The 10570-nt window shown below is 55.5% G+C and overlaps 1 protein-coding gene across 1 annotated transcript in view; it reads left to right on the top strand.

The window, feature by feature from the left end:
* Nucleotides 1-597: 597 nt before the first annotated feature.
* The window catches only part of LOC130018955 (protein transport protein Sec16B-like), a gene marked incomplete at its 5' end in the record, with an annotated part of 30035 nt that continues 20062 nt past the window's right edge, over nucleotides 598-10570 (top strand). Inside the window, 5 exons of the mRNA XM_056109615.1 lie at nucleotides 598-689; nucleotides 4396-4486; nucleotides 6343-6467; nucleotides 7032-7093; nucleotides 9960-10095. Of these exons, the coding sequence (XP_055965590.1) occupies nucleotides 598-689; nucleotides 4396-4486; nucleotides 6343-6467; nucleotides 7032-7093; nucleotides 9960-10095 (506 nt within the window). The remainder of the gene's footprint in view (nucleotides 690-4395; nucleotides 4487-6342; nucleotides 6468-7031; nucleotides 7094-9959; nucleotides 10096-10570) is intronic.

Genomic DNA, 10570 nt, shown 5'->3' with positions numbered 1-10570 from the left:
TGTATCTGTGTGTATATGTATGTGTCTGGTGTTTGTGTGTGCCCGTGTGTGTCTATTTGTGTCTGTTTGTGTATGTATGTGTGTCTGTGTGTGTCTGTATCTGTGTGTCTGTATGTGTGTCTGTGTGTGTCTGTGTGTCTGTGTGTCTCTGTGTGTATGTATGTGTCTGTGTGTGTCTGTATGTGTGTCCGTGTCCGTGTGTGTGTGTGTCCCCACCCAGGCCATTCCCAGGGTAGAGTCTGGTCCCTGCTCAGCTGCGTCCCCTGGTCCGAGCGTCCCTGGGCTCTCTGGGGTGGGGGTCACAGCCTCTGCTTTCCTCTGAGGGTGCAGCGCCGCGGCCGGGGAGCCCTCCAGGCTGGCACGAAGACCCCCGCGAGCCGGCGTGCGAACTTGAGCAGAGCCGTGCCCAGCTCCCGTGAGTGGACGGGGGCCCCGCGGGCAGCCCGGAACTGACTGCGGAAGCCGATGTCCACCCAAGCGGCCCCACGGCCACCCTCGTGGGAGTCCGGGGTCCCTGGGGCCCACCCGGGGCGGGGGTCAGTGGGCGTGGCCCCCCGGAGAGACCCCCCCCAGCCCTGTCCCATCCCTGGGTTTCAGGTGGCAGGGACCGGGTCCCGGGTCCGGGCGACATCGCGTCTGGAACGGACCTGCTCGCCGACAGTCTGCGGCCGGGGACCCCGGGGACGGAGGTGAGCCCAGGGACAGCCTGGGGACAGGGAAGCCCAGTGGTCGCACCTGCCCCCTTTAGGGGGGCTTTTTTGGCCACTCTCAGCCCTGCACTCAGGAACTGTGTCAGGGATGGAATCTCCCTCCTGCTGTGCTGCCTCAGGCCCCTTCACAAGCTGCCCGCCCGCCCTCCATCCCTCCCTCCCTCCCTCCCTCCCCCTCCCACCCTCCCTCCTTCCTTCCATCTTCCTTCCTTCCTTCCTTCCTTCCTTCTCCTTCCTTCCTTCTCCTTCCTTCCTTCCTTCCTTCCTTCCTTCCTTCCTTCCTTCCTTCTCCTTCCTTCCTTCCTTCCTTCCTTCCTTCCTTCCTTCCATCCTTCCAACCTCCAACATCCTACACCTTCCTTCCACCCTCCAACCTTCCAACCAACTCCTTCCTTCCTTCCTTCCTTCCTTCCTTCCTTCCTTCCTTCCTTCCTTCCCTTCCAACCACCCACCAACCAACCAACCCAACCCAACCAACCAACCACCAACCTCCAACCATCCAACACCAACCAACCCAACCAACAACCAACCAACCAAAAACCAACCAACCAACCAACAAAACAACAACCAACAACCAACCAACAACAACCAACCAACCAACCAACCAACCAACCAACAACCAACCAACCAACCAACCAACCAACCAACCAACCAACAACCAACCAACCAACCAACAACCAACAACCAACCACCAACACCAACCAACCAACACAACAACCAACAACCAACAACCAACCAACCAACCAACCAACCAACCACCAACCTTCCAACCAACAACCAACCACACCAAACACAACCTTCCAACAACAACAACCAACCAACCTTCCAACCTTCCTTCCAACCAACCAACCAACACCAACCAACCAAACAACCAACCAACCAACAAAACCAACCCACCAACCAACCAACACAACCAACCAACAACCAACCAACAACACCAACCAACCAACCAACCAACAACCAACAACCAACAACCAACCAACCAACCAACCAACCAACCAACCAACCAACCAACCAACCAACCAACAACCAACCAACCAACCAACCACACAACCAACCAACCAACCAACAACCAACCAACCAAAACAACCAACCAACCAAAACACACAACCCCAACCAACCACCAACCAACAACCAACCAACCAACCAACCAACCAACAACCAACCACCAACAACCAAAACACACCAACCAACAAACACACAACAAACCAACCAACCAACCAACCCAACAACCAAACAACCCAACCAACAACCAACCAACCAACCAACACCAACCAACCAACCAACCAACAACCACCAACAACCAACACAACAACCAAAACCAACCAACCAACCAACACCAACAACCAACCCAACAACCAACCAACCAACCAAACAACAACAACCAACAACCAACCAACCAACCAACCAACCAACAACCAACCAACACCAACAACCAACACAACCAACACAACAACCAACACCAACAACCAACCAACACAACCAACCAACAACACCAACCAACCAACCAACCAACCAACACCAACCACAACCAACCACCAACCAACCAACAACCAACCAACCAACCAACACCAACCAACCAACAACCACCAACCAACCAACCAACCAACAACCAACCAACCAACACCAACCAACAACCAACCAACCAACCAACAACCAACCAACCAACCAACCAACCAACCAACCAACCAACACCAACCAACCAACAACAACCAACACCAACCAACCAACACCAACCAACCAACCACCAACCAACCAACCAACACAACCAACCAACCAACCAACAACACCAACCAACCAACCAACCAACCAACCAACCAACAACCAACCAACCAACCAACACCAACACCTTCCAACCTTCCACCTCCTTCCAACCTTCCATCCTTCCTTCCAACCTTCCATCCTTCCAACCTCCAACCAACCTCTCCAACCTACCTTCCAACCACCAACCAACCTCCTTCCAACCTTCCAACCTTCCTTCCTTCTCCTTCCATCCTTCCTTCCAACCTTCCTTCCTTCCTTCCTTCCTTCCTCCTTCCTTCCATCCTTCCATCCATCCATACCAACCATCCTTCCATCCTACCTTCACTCACCTTCCTTCCTTCCTTCCCTCCTTCCTTCCTACCTTCCTTCCTTCCTTCCTTCCTCCCTTCCTTCCCCCTCCCACCCTCCCTCCCTCCCTCCATCCTCCCTCCATCCTTCCTTCTTCCTCCTCCTTCCTTCCTTCCTTCCTTCCTTCCTTCCTTCCTTCTCCATCCTTCTCCTTCCTTCCTCCTTCCTACCTTCCTTCCTTCCTTCCTTCTCTCCTTCCTTCCTTCCTTCCTTCCTTCCATCCTTCCTTCCTTCCTTCCTTCTCCTTCCTTCCTTCCTTCCTTCCTTCCTTCCCTCCTTCCTTCCCTCCTCCTCTTCCTCCGTCCCTCCTTCCCTTCCTTCCTTCTTCCTTCCTTCCTTCCTTCCTTCCTTCCTTCCTTCCTTCCTTCCTTCTTTCCTCCTTCTCCTTCCTTCCTTCCTTCCTTCCTTCCTTCCTTCCTTCCTTCCTTTTCTCTCCTTCCTTCCTTCCTTCCTTCCTTCCTTCCTTCCTTCTCCTTCCTTCCTTCCTTCCTTCCTTCCTTCCTTCCTTCCTTCCTTCCTTCCTTCCTTCCTTCCTTTCTCCTTCCTTCTCCTTCCTTCCTTCCTTCCTTCCTTCCTTCCTTCCTTCCTTTCTCCTTCCTTCCTTCTCCTTCCTTCCTTCCTTCCTTCCTTCCTTCCTTCCTTTCTCCTTCCTTCTCCTTCCTTCCTTCCTTCCTTCCTTCCTTCCTTCCTTCCTTCCTTCCTTCTCCTTCCTTCCTTCTCCTTCCTTCCTTCCTTCCTTCCTTCTCCTTCCTTCCTTCTCCTTCCTTCCTTCCTTCCTTCCTTCCTTCCTTCCTTCCTTCTCCTTCCTTCCTTCCTTCCTTCCTTCCTTCCTTCCTTCCTTCCTTCCTTTCTTCCTTCCTTCCTTCTCCTTCCTTCCTCCTTCCTTCCTTCCTTCCTTCCTTCCTTCCTTCCTTCCTTCTCCTTCCTTCCTTCCTTCCTCCTTCCTTCCTTCCTTCCTTCTCCTTCCTTCCTTCTCCTTCCTTCCTTCCTTCCTTCCTTCCTTCCTTCCTTCCTTCCTTCCTTCCTTCTCCTTCCTTCCTTCTCCTTCCTTCCTTCCTTCCTTCCTTCCTTCCTTCTCCTTCCTTCCTTCTCCTTCCTTCCTTCCTTCCTTCCTTCCTTCCTTCCTTCCTTCCTTCCTTCCTTCTCCTTCCTTCCTTCTCATTCCTTCCTTCCTTCCTTCCTTCCTTCCTTCCTTCCCTCCTTCCTTCCCTCCTCCCTCCTCCCTCCCTCCTACCTCCTTCCTTCCTTCCTTCCTTCCTTCCTTCCTTCCTTCCTTCCCTTCCTTCCTTCCTTCCTTCCTTCCCTCCTTCCCTCCCTCCCTCCCTGTGCTTTGATCACCCACGGCGGGGGGTGGGGGGTAGGGAGTCCTGTTGCCCCCTGGGCGGGTGCCCGGCCGGTGCCCTCCCCTGTGCCCTCGCTGGCTCCACAGACTCCCCCTGTCTCGTGGGCGCAGGGCTGCGGTGGGAGGTGTTGCCTGCGTGTTGCCCATCCCGCCTCCCCCGGCTCCACCCCTGCGGGCTCAGAGGGTCGCGTCGGGGGTCGTGGCTTCAGCGTCTCCCCACGTGACCCTCAGCCCGTTCTGCCCGGCGAGTGCGACCCCCTGACGCCGCAGGAATGGGGGTCCCACCCCAGCGCCCACGATCCCCTCCAGGACGCAGACCCAGGTGAGCAATGCTGTGAGGAGGGATGGTGTGTCTGACCCCGCTTCCGGCTCCTTCTTGGGGACCACAGCTCGCGGTCCCCAGGGGCGACTCCCGGTTTGGTGCTCAGGAGGACTCTCCCCACAGTGCTCCTGCTGCCGTCGGCAAGTGCCAGGGATTGAACCAGGGCTGCCTGTGTGCCAAGCCTTTGGGCGTCTCTGACCCCGAGAGGGGCAGTTTGGGGGCACCATGACCCCCCCCAAACCCAGCCCCCCTCGTTATTGCCAGGGGCGGAGACCCTTGCAAATAGCAGCAAAGATCAGCACCAACCAGACGGCCAAGGGCCGCGGCTCCCAGCACCCCCTCACGCGGCTCTAGCCGGACCCACGGACCAGCTCAGCCGCGGCTCTGCGGGGGCCGCCAGACCCTGGCTTCACCTGGAAGTTTTTTTTCTTTTTGGGTCCCACCCGGCGATGCTCAGGGCTGACTCCTGGCTCTGCACTCAGGGATCACTCCTGGCAGTGCTCGGGGGACCCTCTGGGATGCCGGGGATCGAACCCGGGTCGGCCGCGTGCAAGGCCAACGCCCTCCCCGCTGTGCTAATTGCTCCAGCCCCATCTGGGGTCGTTTGTTTCGGGTTTTGGGGTCACACCCGGTGGTGCTCAGGAATCACTCCTGGCTCTGCGCGCAGGGGCCGTCTGGGGTGCCGGGGATCGAACCCTGGTCAGCCTCGTGTGCGGGAAGCACCCGGCCCCTGTCCCATCCTCAGCCTTCCAGACTGACCCGGTCCCGGTCAGAAATCCAACAGAAATGCTGCCGGGATGTATTTCTCGAATTTTCTTTTGTTTTCTGGTGTGTGTGTGTGTGTGTGTGAGAGAGAGAGAGAGAGAATGTGTTTATGAGAATGTGTGTTTGTGTGTGAGTATGAGTGTGTGTGTGTTTGGGAGTGTGTGAGTGAATGTGTGTGTATCTGAGTGTGAGTGTGCGAGTGTGTTTTTGAAAGTGTGTGTGTTTGTGAGTGTGAGTATAGTGTGTGTGTTTTCGGGTGTGAGTGTGTGTTGGTGAGAGGTGAGTTGTGTGTTTATGTGTGTCTTTGTGTGTCTGTGTGTTGAGAGTGTGAGTTGTGTGTCTGTGTGTTTGTGTGAGTGTGTCGTTGAGAGTGTGAGTTGTGTGTGTTTCTGAGTGTGTGTTTGTGCGTGTATATTGGTGAGTGTGTGGGTGTGTGTTTGTGTGTTTGAGTTGTGTATATCTATTGGTGAGAGAGTGTGAGTTTTGTGTGTATCTGTGTGTATATTGGTGAGAGTGTGTGTGAGTTGTCTGTGTGTGTGAGAGTCGGTGTGTATGTGTGATTTTTTGTGTATATGTGTGTTGGTGACAGTGTGTGAGTTTTGTGTTTTTGTTTGTGTCTGTGAGTGTGTGTGTTTGTGTGTCTGAGTGTTTGTGTATGTCTGTTGGTGAGAGAGTGTGAGTTTTGTGTGTATCTGTGTGTATATTGGTGAGAGTGTGTGTGTGAGTATGTGTCAGAGTGTGTGTGTTTGTGTGTGTATATTGGTGAGTGTGTTTGTGTGTCTGAGTATTTGTGTGTCTGTTGGTGAGAGAGTGTTAGCTTTGCGTGAGTTGTGTGTTTGTGTGTGTGTGAGTCTGTGTGTACGTGTGTTTGTGTGTGTTGGTGACCGTGTGTGAGTTCTGTGTTTGTTTGTGTCTGTGTTTGTGTGTGTCTGTGTGTGTCTGTGTGTGCGTGTGGCTCAGACCCTCCCGTCGTTTGAAGCGTGGGGGTCACTCTGGGGGTGCTGGGGGGACCCCGGGGTGGGCAGGGTGGGGGGTGCCGTATTTCCCCGAGAAGCAGGGCCGGGGCCTGAGCAGGGCGTGTCTCCGCGCAGGGCCCCGGGACCCCGTGAAGTTCTCGGCCCCGCACGTGCCGGTGGGCTTCGGGCCTGGGGGCCTGTTGGTGCTGGCGGTGCCCCGGGGCGGCCGCCCGGAGCTGGTGGAGCTGCACAGCATGGAGGTAAGACCGGGCGCACCCGGGCCACCCACCCGCCCTCCTGCCACCAGGCCGGGCTGCGCTGCGGGACCGTTGCACACATGCTCATTGCCGAGCCTGTGGGGCCTCGACTTTCCCGAGTTGCTATTGGCCCATTTCAGCAGCTGCGGGCAGGGAAGCCCCCAGGGACCCTCCTGGCTGTGCTCAGCCCATCAGCCTGGCTGTTTAGATCAAGGGCTCCAACCTGTGCTACTGCCGGGGGCCCAGTCCTCCCAGTATCCGGGGAGGCTTGGTGGTCCATACGGCTGGTCCTGGGGTCAGACCTGGGCTTCCTGCTGCCTCCTTGGCCTGAGAGTCACCACTGGTCTTTTTATTATTATTATTATTATTATATTATTATTATTATTTAAAAGAAAAACGTTTTGGCTCACACCCGGTGATGCTCAGGGCTGACTCCTGGCTCTGCACTCAAGAATTTATTCCTGGCGGTGCTCGGGGGACCCCATGGGATGCCGGGGATCGAACCCAGGTCAGCTGTGCACCAGGCCAACGCCCTCCCCGCTGGGCTGTCGCTCCGGCCCCTTGCAGGTTATTCTTTATGATTCTGAGGAGCAAGAAGAAATGAGAATCTTCTCTGGACCTCTGAACAGGTGAGTGACCCCAGGAACTGGATAAAGGTTTTATGGGTTTTTTTTTTTTTTTGCTTTTTGGGTCACACCTGGTGATGCTCAGGGGTTCCTCCTGGCTCTGCACTCAGGAATCGCTCCTGGCAGTGCTCGGAGGACCCTATGGGATGCTGGGAATCGAACCCGGGTCAGCCGCGTGCCAGGCAAACGCCCTCCCCGCTGTGCTATCGCTCCAGCCCCAGTTTTTTGTTTTTATTTTTCTCCTTGTTTCTGTTTACTTTTGGGCCCGTTCTGCTGACTCCTGGCTCTGCATTCAGGGCTCATTCCCGGTGGGCTCAGGGGTCCCTATGGGATGCCGGGGATTGAACTGGGGTTGGCTGCGGCGTGCAAGGCAAGTGCCCTCCCCACAGTGCCCTCCCACTCTGGTCCCCTGGGGAAAGGCTTTGGAAACCCAGATGTCCAGCATTTTGGGGGAAATTTGGGCTTCCTTGCAAGAAAATCTTTTCCCCGCGGGAGTAGAACTTTCCACGCTGCAAGATAAGAGCCCAGGGGGCTGGAGCGATAGCACAGAGGGGAGGGCGTTTGCCTTGCACGCAGCCAACCCGGGTTCGAGTCCCAGCATCCCATAGGGTACCCCGAGCACCGCCAGGAGTGATTCCTGAGTGCAGAGCCAGGAGGAACCCCTGTGCCTCGCTGGATGTGACCCAAAAAGAAAAAAAAAAGATAAGAGTCCAGAGCTATTTGGACAACTGCTTTGCTCGCCAAAGGGCTGACAGAAAATGTTCAGGAAAGGTTCAGAAGCCTGAAATCAGTCGTATTTTGCGGGAGCGGTGTGGAATTTTCGGGAGTTCCCTATACTTTCAGGTCTTAGTGGGGTGGAAATAGACAACCACGACCTAAAGAAAAAAAAAAAACAGACAAATGTCTCATAGTGGAAACAGTTCTTAGGAATTAGGAAACTGCATTTAGGTGGAAGTGCACGTCTGACCTCTGCAGCACACAGTGAGAACTGCACTGGGGAAGCAGGAAAAGGCCCCTGCTGGTTTTAGAGACGTGCCCAGAGCGCCCCCTGCTGGGCAGAGGCGGTGCTCAACAGCTAGCCCCTCTCTGTGGAGGGGCGTTTTGGTGATGGATCCCGGGTGGTGGACCCCGGGGCTCCCGTATGCCAAGCCTGTGGAGTCCCACCACCCTTGATTTTATTTTATTTATTTACTTAATTATTTGCTTTTTGGGTCATACCTGATGCACAGGGTTACTCCTAGCTCTGTACTCAAGGATCACTCCTGACAGTGCTCAGAGGACCCTATGGGATGCCAGGACGCCGGGGATCGAACCCGGGTCAGCTGCATGCAAGGCAAACGCCCTCCCCGCTGTGCTGTTGCTCCGGCCCCTAATTCCTTTTTTTAAAATTTATTTATTTATTGCACAGAGGCAGTTTGTTGCTGGGGCCACGCCTGGTGGTGCTCAGGGCTGGCTCTGTGTCCAAGGCTCACCCCTGGCAGGCGTGGGGGACCCTGTGGGATGCCGGAATCGAGCCTGGGTTTATTGCGTGCCAGGCAAATGCCCTTCCTGCCGCGCTATTGCTCCGTTGGTTTTATTTTATTTATTTATTTATTGCTTTTTGGGTCCCACCCGGCGATGCTCAGGGCTGACTCCTGGCTCTGCACTCAGGGATCACTCCTGGCGGTGCTCGGGGGACCATATGGGATGCTGGGAATCGAACCTGGGTCGGCCGTGTGCAAGGCCGACGCCCTACCCGGTGTGCTGTCGCTCCAGCCCCACCGATTTGTTAGTTTTAAATCCTTATCCTGAGCCTGAGCGATAGCCCAGCTGGAGGATGTTCCCTGAGCATCGCTGGGTGTGGGCCTGGGTGCAGTGGGCAGCCCTGTGTATGTGTACATGCGTGTTGTGTGCATACGTATGTGCATGTGTGTGTGCGTGTGTGTCTGTGCATCTGCATGTGCATGCATGTTTCCGTGTGCGTGAGTGCATGTGTATGCGTGCGTGTGTGTATGCATGTGTGCACGCACGCATGTGTGTGCATGTGCATGCATCGGCATGTGCATGCATATTTCCGTGTGTGTGAGTGCACGTGTGTGTATGTATGTGTGTACGTGCGTGTGCATGTGCGTGCATATGTGTGTGTGCGTGCATCGGCATGTGCTTGCAGATTGCCGTGTGTGTGAGTGCATGTGTGTGCGTGCGCCTGTGTATGCATGTGTGTGCGTGCATCTGCATGCATGTTTCCGTGTGCGTGACTGCATGTGCGCGCGCGTGTGTATGCACGTGTGTGCGTGTGTGTATGCATGTTTGTGTGCATCTGTGTGTGCATCTGCGTGCATATTTCCGTGTGCGTGAGTGCATGTGTGTGTGCATGTATGCATGTGTGTATGTGCGTGTGTGCCTGCGTGTGCATGTGTGTGCATGTGCGTGCATGTGTGTGCGTGCATCTGCATCCATGGTTTTGTGTGTGTGACTGCATGTGTGTGTGCGTGTGTGCAAGTGTGTGCGTGTGTGCACGTGTGTGCATGTGTGTATGCATGTGTGCATCTGTGTGCGTGCATCTGCATGTGCGTGCATGTTGCCGTGTGCGTGAGTTCATGTGTGTGCATGAGTGTGTGTATGCACATGTGTGTGCGTGTGTATGTGCGTGTGTGCGTGCACGTACATTTGCATGCGTGTGTGTGCATGCATCTGCATGTGCCTTCATGTTTGCTCGTGCGTGTGTGCGTGTGCATGCGTGCATTTGTGTGTGAGTGCGTGCATGGGCGCATGCACGTGCTCGTGTGGGCCCATGTGTGCGTGTGTGTGCATGTGTGTGCATACGTGCATATTTGCATGTGTGCGCGTGTGCCTGCCTCCTGCTTACTCTGTACCCCGCTCTCGGCAGGGACGACGTGTACAAGGTCGACATCGTCACGTTCTGCCAGCGCAAGGCCGAGCAGAGCTGCAGAGCCCAGAGCCCGCGGGGCCAAGACTCCGCGCTCCTGTGGAAGCTTCTGGTCCTGCTCTGCCGCCAGAATGGGGTGAGCGGGGCTGGGACTAGTGGGCCGAGGGCGAGACTCTTCCGGGCATCTAGGACGGCCGCGGCTCGGCCACGTGCAGGGACAGTCATGAATATAAGAGAAGGGGCGGGGGAGTGATAGCACAGCGGGGAGGGCGTTGGCCTTGCACACGGACGACCCGGGTTCGATCCCCGGCATCCCATAGGCTCCCCTGAGCACCGCCAGGAGAGATTCCTGAGTGCAGAGCCAGGAGTCAGCCCTGAGCATCGTCCTGTGGGACCCAAAAAGCAAAAATAAAACAAAAATAAAATAAATAAAAATCAGGGGGCCAGAGTGGTAGCATAGTGTTTAGGGCCTCTGCCTTGCACGTGGCCGACCCGGGTTCGATTCCCGGCATCCCCTAGGGTCCCCCGCCCCGAGCACTGCCAGGAGTGATCCCTGTGTGCAGAGCCAGGAGTCAGCCCTGAGCATCGCCGGGAGGGACCCAAAAAGCAAA

The sequence above is a fragment of the Sorex fumeus genome, unplaced genomic scaffold, assembly GCF_029834395.1.
Source record: "Sorex fumeus unplaced genomic scaffold, SorFum_2.1 ptg000337l, whole genome shotgun sequence".
NCBI lineage: Eukaryota > Metazoa > Chordata > Mammalia > Eulipotyphla > Soricidae > Sorex > Sorex fumeus.
Note: the sequence above shows the minus strand (reverse complement) of the source record. Positions and strands in the feature narration are given on the sequence as shown.